We start from the raw sequence: 17771 nt of genomic DNA on the forward strand, positions 1-17771 counted from the left end.
GTGGGCCTAATTCATGTTTCTATGCAATGACCGATGTTCACGCAACAGGATGATTATCCTCACACTGCACATGTGCTGCGATCGCAATGCCCACGCATCAAGGTGTCGCTGCGGTATCACTCGCGATGAGGATTCCATGGACGTGTTATTGACAGGAAGTGACCGTTTGGAGGTGTTAACGGGAAGTGGTTGGAAAAACACAGGCGTGCCATGGCCGTATTCATGGTATCTGCAGTCAGCTTCGACCTTGTGCACGCATAAACATGGCGCTTGCATCGCTACTGCTGTGTCCAGTCTGCGAAACCACAGGCCAACCATTATCCTCAATGTTCCTTGTTTTGTGTATAGGCTGCAAATGTGCACGCAATTGTGAATGAATCTGCGATAGCTCTGATAAGCGTCTTATCTTTCCTGGACGGCAGCTTTACTTGCAAACAGCAGCAGTTACGTGGCCTAGAAAATCGCAATTGTATGTGCGTACCAACCTGAATGAGGCCCAGTATCTACAGTTACTTGAATTGTAATTACAGATTTTAACATGAATTTTACAAGAAATGATATTGCTAAAATAATCACCAAAATAATAGAAACATTGGCAGTAAGATCAGAAGTACGTAACTAATGGTGATGACCACAGAGACAAAAGTTACAGTTCTCGAAGAGACATAACTGCTTACAGTTGTACTCATGATCCCAGTGCCGTGCGTTCGAATGGAGTTGGCAATGTGGCGGATGTTGATGGTGTTCAGGTGTTTGTTGTTGCTGGTCCTTTCTACAAAGATCTGCAAGGGAAAGCAGGACCAGGACATTATATAAATCATGTAGCCGACTGTGGACAAGCTGCATGACAGATACACAGGCAATTTCTGTACATAATACCTGCATAATAGGGTAACATCTGATGTCATTACAGAAAACATGTGCCTGCTAAGGAACAATAGAACTCTACTGGAGATTATTACGGATATTAGAAGCCGCCTGTGATTTCCATGGCCCATATAAAAACCACTACATGCAGCCTGGTGACATTTACCAATATAAAACTTACAGTTCCAGATACATTAGCTCACATCTATCAGACCAAGTAAACCCCCTCATACCTGATTATTGAGGTTGTACAGGTAACGCGACACAAATACATGAATATTCCTCATGATTTCCAGGACATCCAAACCCTGATACAAAACAGAACAAAACAAATGGGTAATGCAGAGGTCGCTCATCATTTTAGCCACAACATGTCATGTGGTCACTGACCAGGAACCATAGCACATTGGAAGTATTCCCAGAGGAAACATATGTCTTTAATGGGACAGTGTTATATGTGAATAAGCATGTGTGATGCACACAAGTTTCAATAATGGATCGTTGTATTTACAATAAATCCTTTTCTCATAACCCTTTGGGGCACTGTAGTTAGTACACTGGGGTATAGAATGTGCACTGTAAGAACTTCCATACCCCGGTAGCTGCCTGGGATACTACAGTTTTGTATATACAAGCTCCAAAGGTAAGACCAGAAGTACAGAACAGGAGGGAGAGGAGGAGGGAAAAAAAAATGATAACCATTAAACACCACACAGAGCACATATGGATTTTAAGTAAAGTGTAAAAATCCCATCTACTCGGGCAGCTATAGGGGGACACTGGAGTCTGAACACTGGGGATGTAACAAAGTAAATTATGGATGCCAAATAGCAAAGCTGTGAAACTTGACACAGGTATGCACTGAAGACAGAAAGCTACCCGGCCCAAACACTTAGCAGAGGCTGTGCCACCCAACTTGCAGAATTGTACTCCATGGAACAGTCTGCACAGTTGACTGGTCAGGGGCAGATGAGATGAAAAGAATGCCTGCTGTTGACGCAAGGCAGACAGAAGGCCCAGGAAGCATAACCGTAGCCTGCAATCAGGTCGGTAGAAATTTCCATGATCAGCAGGTCGTACAGATTACTGCTGGAGTGTCTATGGACTGGAAACAAATCTTGCATTTAGTGCCAGGCAGCAGTGCATAAGCCAGACTGAAGGCCATCTTAACGTATAGGCACACAGGGCAGCTGGCCAGGGCCCCAAAATTGTAGGGGCCTTTGAGCAGGGGCAGGTAGTGGTCACACAATCAGAGCAGCCAGGAAGCATTCTCTACCTGTCTTCCAACCTGCAGCCAGAAAGTGAATGGCTGTCAGCATGCTGATTGGTAGAAGGCTGGAGCTATCCACAAATCAGAGTGCTGAGAGCTATTCACTGTATGGAAGCATGTAGAGAGATGGCAGGAGGGGCATGTTATGATATTTTTAGATTGTTTCCTGTGAATGGGTGGTTAGGGGCCTTAGTGCATTGCTTTGCCCAGGGTCTACAATGCTGTTACGACAGCCCTGGCCAGACTAGCTCTGGTCTGCAAAACAGATCTAGTATTAGCGCAACCTGCAGTGCATTAGCCAAAGTGCCTATGGACAGTAAAGCCGATTTCATATTCTGTATAAGCTGCCGCACACCTGCCATAAAGATTATGGACTGCAACGTCTCTCTTGTATTTAGCACCAGCTGCAATGCATTAGCCAGAGTAGCACAACAAACCCTGTATTCAGAGAGAAAGCCACAGTGTAGAAGCCAGGAAGCTCAGGAATGCAAAACCATACACAGTGCGCCAGTGGATCACATTTAGCAGGCCTTCTCTAAGAGGGGAGTTCTTACTTTACTGGTGCATCTCAAGTTTGCGGTACAAGCTTAATGGATGGAGGTGCTGGGCCCCAAGCACTACCTGTGCCAGTAGTGGCAAGGCCATCCACTAGAATCAAAACTTCAGATAGACGTGCTGATCGCTGCCGCATCCCCCATCCAAGCATCCCCAGCTGCTGAAGCCAAAGGTTATTGGCAATAAAAGAATATAATAAAAAAATAAAAAAAAATGTCTGCTTTAAGCAGCCATAATGGGCAGGGAATTAAACGGTGGTATCCCAAGCAGCCACTGGGGTATAGTGGGGGAGGAGTTTGAGTTTACACGTTCTTACAGTGCCCAGTCTCACTGCTCTGCATTCTATACCCCAGTGTTCTGCCTACTGTGTCCTCCAAAGGCTGCCCGAGAAAAAGATCATAGTAAAGTTGGCAACTGAGTTGACTAAAGTGAATTGTTTGGTTGGTACGGTGAGTAAACGTCTGAGATAAGAGAGACAGGGAGTTTAATGGTTCTATTTATTTTTATTCAGCAGACAGCAGTGAATGTATTCTGGTAGGAACACTATCTGGAAACTGAGAAATAGTCTCTCCCAGGGGCGGATTGGCCATAGGGCTCACCAGGAAGATTCCTGGTAGGCTGACTGGTATGTGGGGCCTGTTTTATGTGTTGTCAAGTGGCCCCAACCTCCACATGACTGGCAGCCCACTGCACTCATTACACTGCATTGTCCCCATTCATTCTGTTATACCATCCCTGCAGTACAGCAACTCTGCCATCCACTGATGCTGCCATGGCTACACGGTATGTTATGTCCCTTGTTCTGCGATTGTCAGGCCACTTCTACAAAATTTTACAGGGTCACTTTCAGTTCCCAATCTGCCCCTGGTCTCAGACACAACTGCAGCAAAAGACACAAGGAAGGCAGCAATTGCGTACAATCAGGCCCTATGAGGAGGGATTCTGTACCCCTCAACAGACTCCAACGCCCCTCATCAGACCACACCCCCATTAGGGCTGCTTCCATAAATTTCCCGGGCTGATTTTCCATACCAATCCGCCCCTGGTCTCTCCCCTCACACACATCCCAAATCATCCCTACCAGTTTGCACTGGGCAGCCATTTTCTCAAGGATAGTGAAAATATGGCCCATTCATGTATTCTGGATGTAACATTTGGAGCCTGTAACACAGAGTTTGTGCTGACTGTTTAGTGTGTGGTTACCAGAACACCCGATAATAGTATTCAGTAGGAGTGGGTTTTGTGGGATTAATAACAGTTGCACATGAGCAAGACCATGGTTGTATTAGAGAACGGAGGGTGTCTGGGCTCTCCAGTGGGAAAAACACTGATAACGAGCCATGTGAACTGTACACAAGTATCAGAGAAAAGAGAATGTCTCTTGTCTGTAGTAGAATTTTAGTCTGATCGCCAGTGTCATTGCCAAGTCTGTATTTAGAGGTGGAGGTAAGTGAGAGTCTGAGCACAGGAGCAGGTACTTTCCTCTGATATTGAGGTACCACTGACTCGCCACTGCTACCTGCGGTGCAGGCTATAGAATGTATAGTTTGTACATGGGGCATAACTTAATATTTAAATCAGAATTTTGTCCCAGTTATTACATTTTTGCATAGACAATACCTGCTCCAATGTCTGGCTTGGTAAATGAGGCTCAGTCATCGTTAGGCCATAGCGCTGTGTTGCCAAGTTCCTCATCTCGCTGTAAGTGGCCCAGTCATGCAGCGCTACAGTTGTCACATTATAGAAGGTTTTATCCAGATAATGAGTAACATAGGCTGCAAAACAAAAGAAAGACAACTAGTATTATATGCCCCATACTACATATAAAGGTAGTATTAATTACAATGTGAACTTATTCTGTAGTACTAAATTAAGTGCATGATTACACAGTTGTTTGATGTAATTACTGTAGATAATGCATTCAGTTTACCTTTGATATCAATAAATCTGTCAAAGAAGCGTATAGGCGTCAGTGAGAAGAAATAGGCCAAGTCCTTCAAACCAGTTTTAAAAGGATTTCTTTCATCAAGCTGGAGGTGAGTGTGGACAGACAGACGGAGATCCTTTTCTATTTCTTTACATAGCTTGTCTAACAGATGCTAAAAACAAAAGTTTATACATACAATTAAAATAGGACAGTAAAAAACAGCTTACATGATCATAGATGTGCATTAGAACAAAGCTATATAAATATATCACTATAAAGAACAGTGATTGACCAGAGAGTGGTGTCACGGATATGGCTCGTGTAAACCAGCCTACTAGGAATGTATGTGGAGTCACCACAAACTCCATGTCACTTGCAGATTTTAGCTTTGCTTCTTATAACGATATCAAAACTATTACAATGACAGGAAATACACATTACACTGTCTCAAGGTCAGACAGATAAATACAGTACATGATGAGTGACAGGTGCTCAATGCTCCACACCTAGAGCCTAAAACATATAAGATACGTACGGGCATCATAAATGGAAGGGACATATTCAAATTCAATGAACTCACAATACAGTACTTACAACAGATCTTTTCAGCATCAGTCTCTATATATTTATTATATGTTGTAATGTAACAGGTTCCTTAAAACAATAATGGTCTTCTGTTGTTTTTTTGGGGTATGTGCACACGTCCATAGCACCTGCCAGCGTATGAATCAGAGTTAATCCTATGCGATCAGTTTATGGGGTATATGCAATTGCGGTCAAATTCCCGAAAATGTCTAAAAACTGGACTTTTTCGCCCCCCAAAAAAAATTCGACAATGAAATACAGTACTTTTCGTCAAAAAAACGGACTTTTGAAATTCGACTTTTTGAAATTCGACATTTGACAAATTCGACATTTCTGCAATGGTACAAATGCGGCTTTTCGACAAAAGTATATTCAATTGAAGAATGTAAATTCGACAACAGTGCTTTTTGACAGTAAATTCGTCATTTTCAATCCGCCTCACTTTGCTGGCGGAATGTAATAAAAAATTTTAAAAACATTTTTTTTTTTGTGGCTTTTTATTGCTAACAGCATATATATTTATATTAGAAGGGATTAGGTACTTGGTTTGTCTATTTAGGAGGCACAAGTATTATTTATATATTTTTTAAAATATATTTTTTTTTTTTTATGGAATGGGTTAAAAACCCGGAAAAAAATTGCGTGGGGTCCTCCCTCCTAAGCATAACCAGCATCGGGATCTTTGAGCCGGTCCTGGTTGCAAAAATACGGGGGGGGGGGGGATGACAGGGGATCCCCCGTATTTTAACAACCAGCACCGGGCTCTGCGCCTGGTCCTGGTGCAAAAAATACGGGGGACAAAAAGAGTAGGGGTCTCCCGTATTTTTTGTACCAGCACCGGGCTCCACTAGCTGGACAGATAATGCCACAGCCGGGGGGACACTTTTATACCGCTCCCTGCGGCCGTGGCATTAAATACCCAACATTCGGGGAAAGAGCACGAGGCTGGTTATGATTAGGAGGGGGGACCCCACACAATTTTTTTTCGGGGTTTTTACCGTTTTTTGTACCATCTGAAAAGTTGATTCAAAATCCGTCAATTGGTCCGTTTTTCGACAGCGGGACTGTCGAATCCATTTTTTATTGAATATGTCGAATACCGGCACCCGCCGGCCGGAATTCGACGGTCGAATTGTGTAGAATTTAAAAACGGGCGAAAAATTGCCGCAATTCGCCCCGAATTGCATATGCCCCTATGTGGTAAAACATGAAATGTTTCCTACAAACATATAATAACCACACTGCCTATGGAGCCCCTGGCTTGGAGAAGGCAGAAGCATATAACAAGCACAGTGAGAACATTATACTACACACAAGGTGGTTACAATCTAATTATTATTATTTTTAAAGTCACTGGTGGATGAAATATGTAATTAGAATCTCATTGTTCAAATTTATTATCCGTTATTTATATAGCATACACATATTCCGCAGCGCTTTACAGAGAATACTTGGCCATACACATCAGTCCCTGCACCAGTGGAGCTTACACTCTATATTGCCATACACACACACACACACTTGGGGTAATATTATTGGGAGCCAATTGACCTACCAGTATATATTTGGGTTGTGGCGGGGAACAGGAGCATCCGCAGGAAATGCACACAAGTACGGGGAGAATATACAATCTCCACACAGGGCCATGGTGGTAATCGAATCCAATGACCTCAGTGCTGTTAGTCAGTAATGCTAACCATAACACCATCCGTGCTGCCCAATGTCACAGTGTGACAGATGACTGTGTGGCCTGAACTTACCTCTGTCAATACTTCCATGATTTCCTTGTCATAGCATTTCAGTAATACTTCATGGGACTCCAGGTGCCTGGCGTGCATCATTGCGGGGACACAGCTCCATAGCGCACTGAACATATACTAAACATGGGAAGGAAAGAAAACAGCCCTTTATTACTTACCACATGGCTACTATCGACTTTACATCTAGGATGGCTATTAGGGAGGGAGAGAAGAAAGGTTTCTAAACAAAACAATAAAGACCTACTAGTCTGGGGGAAAATAAAATGTGAGACATTACCATATTACCCAGAACTGTATTTGCACTTAATGGTACGGGGCATTGTATGGGGACTTTTTTGTTACATTTCATTTGCACAAAAATCAAGAAGGAAAAAAGAAGTAACACAGAGGTGGGTTCAATCCCAGCAATACTATGCGGCAATCAGGAAAGGAGAAACTAACCACAGAAAATACACAGTACGCTATGCATCAGCACAGATACTAGGCATTGCCTAAAGCCAGGGCTCCCACACTTTCGCAAAGTTATCCCCAGAATTGCAGATAGGAGCTACCGCTGGTCAGCATGTAAAATGCTATGGCAGAGTTCACCAACCTATTCCAGAACCCTAGGCAGAACAAGTCATAGAGCAGCAAAATTACTAGAAGTATGATCAGCTAACCTAGGAGCCACTGCTTCCACCTCACCCTGCAGATATGCACACCCTGGCATGCATGATATTATTAAGCCCTAAAGACCTTATAACGGAAACCCAAATAGTTGTGTATACAATACTGCTACCCCATCACGTGAAATACGCAGCCAATGCTAGAATTACATCTAGGACACTATTTAGATGAAGAGAGACCTCTATCTTGTCCAGATGTTCAGTAAAGTACAACAGTGTTCTTACTTAGCGATGCTATCAGTGTCACACATTCATGAGATGGTGTGCTGGATAGCATTTTCTGCTAAGGTTCTACAAGCTGGAGATGCATACTTTTTGCATATTGGCAACAAAAGTAGCAAAATAATTAGCAAATATTTGTTCTTTGTTATTGTTGTTTGTCATGTATAGATTACTGCATCATCGACTAGCCTTCATTTTCTTTGCTACTTGTTTTTGTTATTGTTTTGCTGTGGTTGGGCTATTTATGCAGTGCAGTTTAGAGACAATAAATCACAGTGGTGACACAGTACAAGGGTCTTCGGAACAATTTCAGAAAAGCTAAGGACACATCTGAATACCTGGTGAAAATGTTTTATATACTACTGTATCTCTGTAAACAACAAGAAAAAATAGCGCCACTTGTGGTAGGTTGGCCCTCACTGCAAATGTAAAATGTATGTCCAAATTTTACACTCCCTTGGTACAAAGGGTGTCAGCTGGCCCCAAAAATAAAAACAGCAGTGGTAAATTGCTGTAAAAAATGTTGTAAAAAGCCAAGAAATTGGGTGCGAGCGACCAATGGTGTCTATATTAAAGGAACGTAAAATGGATTGTATATAAAAAAGACGTATTTATTTTTGCACGATAAAAAGGAGGGGGAGGGTAATACACTGTGGTTTATAAAAAATTCATAAAACACAACAATTAATATAAAAATGGAGTACAAAGTAGAAGGAATAAAAAAAGGTACAAGGTGCATATCAATTGGTAGTATATATATAAAAAAAATGCTTATCTTAGGTACAGGAGGTAGGTCTGAGAAAGATCATGGAGTGCCCAACGCGTTTCGTCCTTCAGGACTTCATCAAGGGTGGTGTGGTACTGAGACAAAGCTCCTATTTATACCACTATCAATTAAACTATGTATGACATCACTTCCTCCCAGAGTGATGTTCAGGGAAAACCACATATTTTGTATGTTTTCAAAATTAGACAAATTATATGTAGGTAATGGGTGTCTTAAGAACAGAGCTAGTTACAAACATCAACTTAAAAAACGAGCAGTGTAGTGAGTGTATTCTATTAATTGTTCATATGAGTACTGGCATCCCGGACTTCCGCCCCACTTCCTGTAGTGTGACGGGTTCTTTTGCGCATGCGTCAACTCCCGAGTACACGTTCGGGTGACGGATGTCTCTTTAATGGTCCTTCTGCGCTTGCGTTGACTCCCGCGCAGTGTCTTGTCCCGGAAATTGTCGTACACTTCACCGGATGTCACGTTGCATACAGGAACCCGGAACCGCGATGCATCGTGAACCGCACTCAGGAATCGGAGCTCTCTGTGCGTCACTTCCTGTGGGAACTTAATTCAGCGAATGATCTCCGGAGGCTTGTCTTGAAACGCACGTGGAACGCAAACATTGTTTCTGATATCATTAATAATGGGTCCCAATGGCGGATTATTACTTCTTTGGATATACAGTCTGTGGCTTCTTCATTTAGACTGTATATGAGTATGGAGCTTGTCCAGAAAACATATGGAGGAAATAAAAAATATATGAATTACCAGAGTTTTATGATGGACTTCATTCGAACCAATTATATATTCATTTTAGTGTTATATAAAAAAGGAAATAAATATTGAATATTAGGTAATAAATTATTAAAGTGCCTGTGCTGATTCTCTTTTATTACTTATGTTTTATTTTATTTATTTAGTGCAAGAGTGTAAAAATAACATTAATGTGTCTTAAGAGTAGTGCATAGGATAATATCCATACATAATAAAGGAAGGTGAAAACAAAAAGTGTTTAGGGTTTATATGAGTGAATATTTAGAATGACAGCTGTTTTACTGGTTTAGGAACTTTTTACGTGCATACATTGTCTCTACAGCACCTAGTCTTCTCCGGAGGTCGCCCTCCCCGATACTGGCCAGGCCCATAAAAATGCTTAGCTTCCACGATCGGACGAGAGTGGGCGTTCCATTTTGGTATGGCTGTAGTCTACTTAGCACCAGTTCACCAGAAATTTTTTACAACTGTAAGATGGTCTAGAAATAAGAAGAGAGCGCCATTCCCAAACACCACAGTGTTTATTATAAGGGAGAAAGAAAGAAGGGGGGGGGGGGGAAGGGGGGTAGTATCAAAAAGGTACTTAAAGAAAAGGAGAAATTTCGTAGCTTTCGTTAAATCCAGCCGGATGCATCGTCCTCAATTGAAATATCCAAAACATCTCCCTTCTGGATAGCAGGTTTGCCAGATCGCCACTTCTTTCGCCAAGTGTGACATGTTCTATGGCTTTGTATGTTAAGGCCTCAGGATTGGAATTGTGGTGTAGCAGGAAATGTTTAGAAACTGCATGTGCTTCCACCTTATTTTTGATGTTTCGAACGTGCTCTTGAATCCTTAGTTTTAACTGTCTTTTTGTCTTCCCAATATATTTTTTACCACAGTCACATTCCAAAAGGTAAATCACAGATGTTGAGTTGCAGTTCATGTATTCTTTTATCTTGAATTCTTTCATATCACCTGTTGCAGAGAAAGTCTTTCGATTTGGGTGTACATATTTGCAGGTATTGCAGTGTCCACACTTATAGCTACCTACACACCTGATAAGAGGTTCTTTCTTGTTGTTTATGGGTCTCAGCATGCTCGGTGCCACTAAGTCCTTAAGATTTTTTGACTTCTTAAAAATGATTTCAGGTTGTGGTGGTAATATGTCTTTTAAAACAGGGTCCATTAAAAGAATGTTCCAGTGAGTTTTCATTGATTGTCGGATGATTTTCTCATGTCTGCTGTAAGTCGTGATAAAGGCAGTAGAGTCTTTTTTCTTTTCCCTTTTCTTGTATGTTAGGAGGTCATTTCTCACCAAAGTTCTTGTTTTATTGACCGCCTTGTCAAGAATGTTCGTGGGATATTTCTTATCCAGGAATCTGTTTCTGTATTTCTCCAATTGGTTGTTGCATTCCTCTATTTCGCTACAATTCCTTCTGATTCTATGGAACTGTGAATAGGGGATATTATTTTTCCACTGTTTTAAGTGATTACTCCTGTAATCCAAGTAGCTATTGGTATCCACCGGTTTGATGTAGTTCCTCGTGATGATGCTATTTTCTTTCCCCACCAGGATGAGATCCAAAAATTCAATTTGTTCCTTGTCAGTTTTTGAAGTAAATGTGAGATTCAATTCATTGTGTGCCAGGTATTCAATAAAAAAATTGTTAAAATCTTCTATTGTGCCGTCCCAGATCATCAGGATATCATCTATATATCGCTTGTAAAACACAATAAAATTCTTAAAAGGGTGGTCATTGTAGATGTATGTTTCCTCCCATTTTCCCATAAATAAATTAGCAAAACTTGGTGCGAAAATAGTTCCCATAGCGGTTCCGCAGCTTTGTAAATAAAAATTGTCTAAAAATTTAAAATAATTATGGGTTAAAATGAAGAACATGATGTCACAGATAAATTGTCTGTGGGAATCAGTCATTGAAGGATCATTGTCCAGATATTCTTTGCATGCTGCTACACCCTTTGTATGTTCGATACATGTATAAAGTGCTTGCACATCGATTGTGACCCATAAATATGTTGATTTCCATTCGATGTCTTTGACTGAATTGAGTACTGCGGTTGTATCCTTGAGGTATGATGGTAATTGGGTTACATATTTCCTGAGGAAAACATCTGCATATTCGGAAAGATTTGAAGTAAGAGAATCTATACCGGCCACTATTGGTCTGCCTGGTGGGTTTGTGATTGATTTGTGAATTTTTGGTAAGAAGTAAAATATCGGGGTAACGGGGTAGGACTGCATTAAAAACTGGTATTCCTCCTTTGTTAAAATGCTGGTACGTAGTCCATTTAAAAGTAGTGATCGAAGATCTTCCAGATAATCTTCTTTTGGATCTTTTTGTAATATTTTGTACGATTTAGTGTCGCCCAATAGTCTCTTGGCTTCTGTTACATATTTTTCTCGATCCATGATCACTAAACCCCTCCTCCATATGTTTTCTGGACAAGCTCCATACTCATATACAGTCTAAATGAAGAAGCCACAGACTGTATATCCAAAGAAGTAATAATCCGCCATTGGGACCCATTATTAATGATATCAGAAACAATGTTTGCGTTCCACGTGCGTTTCAAGACAAGCCTCCGGAGATCATTCGCTGAATTAAGTTCCCACAGGAAGTGACGCACAGAGAGCTCCGATTCCTGAGTGCGGTTCACGATGCATCGCGGTTCCGGGTTCCTGTATGCAACGTGACATCCGGTGAAGTGTACGACAATTTCCGGGACAAGACACTGCGCGGGAGTCAACGCAAGCGCAGAAGGACCATTAAAGAGACATCCGTCACCCGAACGTGTACTCGGGAGTTGACGCATGCGCAAAAGAACCCGTCACACTACAGGAAGTGGGGCGGAAGTCCGGGATGCCAGTACTCATATGAACAATTAATAGAATACACTCACTACACTGCTCGTTTTTTAAGTTGATGTTTGTAACTAGCTCTGTTCTTAAGACACCCATTACCTACATATAATTTGTCTAATTTTGAAAACATACAAAATATGTGGTTTTCCCTGAACATCACTCTGGGAGGAAGTGATGTCATACATAGTTTAATTGATAGTGGTATAAATAGGAGCTTTGTCTCAGTACCACACCACCCTTGATGAAGTCCTGAAGGACGAAACGCGTTGGGCACTCCATGATCTTTCTCAGACCTACCTCCTGTACCTAAGATAAGCATTTTTTTTATATATATACTACCAATTGATATGCACCTTGTACCTTTTTTTATTCCTTCTACTTTGTACTCCATTTTTATATTAATTGTTGTGTTTTATGAATTTTTTATAAACCACAGTGTATTACCCTCCCCCTCCTTTTTATCGTGCAAAAATAAATACTACTGTATCTCTGGCTGCTATTGCAGCTTAGGGAAGACCACTGCAAATAGGACTACATTTTCCCTGCATAATAAAAAATAGAAGTATCTTCACTAGGTTATTGGCCTTCAGCATGTTTTCTGGTCTTGTACCTTCCACTTGTATAATATACACTGCTCAAAAAAATAAAGGGAACACTAAAATAACACATCCTAGATCTGAATGAATTAAATATTCTAATTAAATACTTTGTTCTTTACATAGTTTAATGTGCCGACAACAAAATCACACAAAAATTATCAATGGAAATCAAATTTATTAACCCATGGAGGTCTGGATTTGGAGTCACACTCAAAGTTAAAGTGGAAAAACACACTACAGGCTGATCAAACTTTGATGTAATATCCTTAAAACAAGGCAAAATGAGGCTCAGTAGTGTGTGTGGCCTCCACGTGCCTGTATAACCTCCCTACAACGCCTGGGCATGCTCCTGATGAGGTGGCGGATGGTCTCCTGAGGGATCTCCTCCCAGACCTGGACTAAAGCATCCGCCAACTCCTGGACAGTCTGTGGTGCCATGTGGCGTTGGTGGATGGAGCGAGACATGATGTCCCAGATGTGCTCAATTGGATTCAGGTCTGGGGAATGGGCGGGCCAGTCCATAGCATCAATGCCTTCGTCTTGCAGGAACTGCTGACACACTCCAGCCACATGAGGTCTTGCATTAGGAGGAACCCAGGGCCAACCGCACCAGCATATGGTCTCACAAGGGGTCTGAGGATCTCATCTCGGTACCAAATGGCAGTCAGGCTACCTCTGGCGAGCACATGGAGGGCTGTGCGGCCCCCCAAAGAAATGCCACCCCACACCATTACTGACCCACTGCCAAACCGGTCATGCTGGAGGATGTTGCAGGCAGAACGTTCTCCTTGGCGTCTCCAGACTCTGTCACGTCTGTCACATGTGCTCAGTGAGAACCTGCTTTCATCTCTGAAGAGCACAGGGCGCCAGTGGCGAATTTGCCAATCTTGGGGTTCTCTGGCAAATGCCAAATGTCCTGCACGGTGTTGGGCTGTAAGCACAACCCCCACCTGTGGACGTCGGGCCCTCATACCACCCTCATGGAGTCTGTTTCTGATCGTTTGAGTAGACACATGCACATTTGTGGCTTGCTGGAGGTCATTTTGCAGGGCTCTGGCAGTGCTCCTCCTGTTCCTCCTTGCACAAAGGCGGAGGTAGCGGTCCTGCTGCTGGGTTGTTGCCCTCCTACGGCCTCCTCCATGTCTCCTGATGTACTGGCCTGTCTCCTGGTAGCACCTCCATGCTCTGGACACTACGCTGACAGACACAGCAAACCTTCTTGCCACAGCTCGCATTGATGTGCCATCCTGGATGAGCTGCACTACCTGAGCCACTTGTGTGGGTTGTAGACTCCGTCTCATGCTACCACTAGAGTGAAAGCACCGCCAGCTTTCAAAAGTGACCAAAACATCAGCCAGAAAGCATAGGAGCTGAGAAGTGGTCTGTGGTCACCACCTGCAGAACAACTCTTTTATTGGGGGTGTCTTGCTAATTGCCTATAATTTCCACCTGTTGTCTATTCCATTTGCACAACAGCATGTGAAATTGATTGTCAATCAGTGTTGCTTCCTAAGTGGACAGTTTGATTTCACAGAAGTGTGATTGACTTGGAGTTACATTGTGTTGTTTAAGTGTTCCCTTTATTTTTTGAGCAGTGTGTGTAAACTATGACAGTACGTGGCAAAGCGGATGGCACCAAAACCTTGTTTTATCTGGCAGATGGATTTTCAAATACCTCAAATAGGCACTTTTGAAATTAAAAAAACAAAACAAAATAAACTTTCAGACACTAAGGCATGTTATGGTAGATTAAAAATGAAATATAAGGTGGCCTGGTAAATACATATTCACACAAATACAGAGAGAGTTACGGCTGGGATGCAGAGAGCTTAATAGTGACCATCGGCTGTGCAGCTCTTTCGGTGGTCATTCCGAGTTGATCACTCGCTAGCAGTTTTTCGCAGCCGTGCAAACGCATTGTCGCCGCCCAACGGGGAGTGTATTTTCACTTTGCAGAAGTGCGAACGCCTGTGCAGCAGAGCGCCTGCGAAAACATTTTGTGCAGAACAAGACCAGCCCTGTACTTACTCTTCGTGTGCGTTGATTCTAACGTTGGTGGGTTGGCTTTTGACGTCACACACCCGCCCAGTGTTCGGCCAGCCACGCCTGTGTTTTTCTAAGCACTCCCTGAAAACGGTCAGTTAACACCCAGAAACGCCCCTTTCCTTTCAATCACCTTGCGGCCGCCAGTGCGAATGAAAACATCGCTAGAACCTGTGCAAAACTACAAAGGCCTTTGTACCCGTATGTCGCGCATGCGCATTGCGGTCCATACGCATGCGCAAAAATGCTGATTTTTAGCCTGATCGCTGCGCTGCGAACAACGGCACTAGCGATCAACTCGGAATGACCCCCTTTGTCTGATAAGGTACGAGTCCTGCTTGTAATGGGCTTAATGTTACAAGGTTAGATTGACAGATGTTTCTTTCACTCACTGAAAGAGCATTTCACATTAAACTTGTAATATACCAGTTCTATACAATTAGTCAGGCCACAATTTATAAATAGAATTCAATAAAATAAAGTTGGTTCCCCTCTCATCTCATGTACCTTATGACAAAAGGACCAGCAATCGTTACGTTAGTATGTGACCATTCATTAGTGCAGTACAAACAGAATGATCAAGGATACAAAGTTATGCTGCCCATACACCTAACGATTTATTGTCAGATCTGGACAGTTGGAATGAAAACCTGGTAATGGATGAGCGCAAATAACAGTTGGCCATTTGCTCCTAAATGGCATAAAACTGACAAAGATGGACGTGGATTTAACCAATTTGTCCTATTGACCATTTTTGTCTGTTTTCTAGTGTTTGTCACCTCATCCATTACCAGATTTTCATTCCAACCAGCCAGATCTGACAATACATCTGTAGGTGCATGGCCAGCTTAACTCAGGTAAAGCATACCTCCTAACATGACCCTCTCCAGGAGGGACAAAATGATCTCTTCCTGGCCTTCCCTCTTAATGTATGATTGCCATCACCTGTGCTGAACTAGTTACTTGATAAGAAAGCTGATTCACCACAGGTGATGACAATCATAAATTAAGAGATAAGTCCAGGAGCAGAGCATTCTGTCCCTACTGGAGAGGGTCATGTTGGCAGGCATGAATATACTAAGTCATGATGCACCATGACACGGTCATGGAGGACTAGTAATTAGGAGAGAACTTGCATTTCCAAGTGGAAAATGAATGCCCACCTCCCAGCAAAACATATTAATACTGAACCAGAGCAGACTCCCTCATATCCTACACATCCTATACACTGATGGATTTAAATATAAACAGTGGAAGATACACCAATGAGTTGTATAGGAAATACAAATATTGTGGCAGCCTTTTATATTTTAGCTAAAATACGGCCTAAAGGTGTTTACACACGGTAAGATTTTTTCTTCCGATTTTGACTATGTAGTCAAAATCGCGAGAAAAGTTAGTGCAGATCGCAAGCGCGGTCCCGCGAGGTCGGTATCGCAAGCCTAGATAGACTGTGCAGGCAAGTGAATTTTGACTATCTACTATAAAAGTATAGTCAAAATTGACACTTAGCCAAATTCGCACAGTCAGTATCGCAAGCACAGTCATCTATACCGACCTAGCCCCTATCACACAGTGAGAATCGGGGTTAGCCCGAATCTCACCGTGTGTACACACCTTAAGAATTAGAGGACACTATTGTTAATGAGGGTGGCAAACAAGGCACTTATTACAGCAGTTATCTTAAACATTATCGATTTAGTTCAAACTAAAATTCCAAAATACTGCATCAAGTTCATGTTAATGGAATGGTCATTTCCACACTAGGTATACAGCATTATGCAGCTGTTCACTCACATGTAACCTGGATGCATCAACAGCATTTTCATATACATCATCCAGATAAATTGGAAATACTGCCCGATGCCAATACAGAAAACAGCAGTCACACTGTGCCCGGACTCTAGAATTAAAAACACATCATGTATTACATTTCAAACGAGATGGACTACCACAGACAAACATGACAGGTATAGCTACATTGGGAGAAGACAATCAGCCAATCTTTGTTTATGTAGATAATTCATATTATACATTAACACACACACAAATGCTGGGATGCAGTAGGTTTTGTTTTATCCCTTTATTTCAGGATTTAAAAACACGCTTTTGGTAAAAGATACCCATATAGAGCTGGAAACCTAATGATCCAATTTATTTACCTTTCCCTTATTTCACTTATGAGGTCCAGTTTCTTCATAACTAGCTGGAGTGGTAAAAGTTCCTCATCTTTAAACGTTCTCTATAAAATATAATAACAATAGCTATAATGCAGACTAACTTTATCTTTTAACATCTCAAAACCATCTCTACATGACCTTTACAATATTTCTGTAGAAAACAGGAAGGCGGCAGGCAAATATTGCAGCCCTCCAGTCAACATACAACTATTGATACTTACTAGGGTATTCAATTATCCGCAAATTCGTGGCAATTTTTCACCAGCAAATTTTTCGCGGCAATCGGGCGAAAAAATTGCCGCGAAAACGCTCCGTTTTTCGACCTATTTAATTCCAAACGGGTTTCACATGAAAATTCTTGCAGTGAAAAGTGCATGTGAAAATGGGGAAATCAGCCTGTACCCCAAAAAATGCTAAACTAACATAGGAAAACAGAAGAGAAGTGTATTAGAGATCACATTAGAGAGTTTTTGGGGACTTAAATTGTGTGATATGGCTGTTATATGCATTTTTTTTTAAAATGCAAAAAAATGATAGAAAGCAAGTTTTTTTAGCAAAATAAATGCTCTCATTAAATTTGGGGTACATGAAAATGGGTATAAGTATATATTTGGGTCATTTTAGGGTACTTTAAAAAAAAGTGAAAACAGACCGATTACTCCCATCTGCAAGCCTAAAAA

The 17771-nt window shown here is 41.8% G+C and overlaps 1 protein-coding gene and 1 pseudogene across 1 annotated transcript in view; both read right to left on the bottom strand.

The window, feature by feature from the left end:
* WASHC4 (WASH complex subunit 4) overlaps positions 1 to 17771 on the bottom strand; it is a 209637-nt gene that overhangs the window by 49986 nt on the left and 141880 nt on the right. The window contains exons 18-24 of the mRNA XM_063927760.1: positions 17074 to 17153; positions 16709 to 16814; positions 6965 to 7081; positions 4623 to 4791; positions 4313 to 4467; positions 1101 to 1175; positions 678 to 782 (exon numbers count right to left, since the gene is read on the bottom strand). Coding sequence (XP_063783830.1) covers positions 678 to 782; positions 1101 to 1175; positions 4313 to 4467; positions 4623 to 4791; positions 6965 to 7081; positions 16709 to 16814; positions 17074 to 17153 — 807 coding nt within the window. The remainder of the gene's footprint in view (positions 1 to 677; positions 783 to 1100; positions 1176 to 4312; positions 4468 to 4622; positions 4792 to 6964; positions 7082 to 16708; positions 16815 to 17073; positions 17154 to 17771) is intronic.
* Positions 9717 to 9836, bottom strand: LOC134937754 (5S ribosomal RNA; annotated as a pseudogene).

This window comes from Pseudophryne corroboree, chromosome 6, assembly GCF_028390025.1.
Source record: "Pseudophryne corroboree isolate aPseCor3 chromosome 6, aPseCor3.hap2, whole genome shotgun sequence".
Classification (NCBI taxonomy): domain Eukaryota; kingdom Metazoa; phylum Chordata; class Amphibia; order Anura; family Myobatrachidae; genus Pseudophryne; species Pseudophryne corroboree.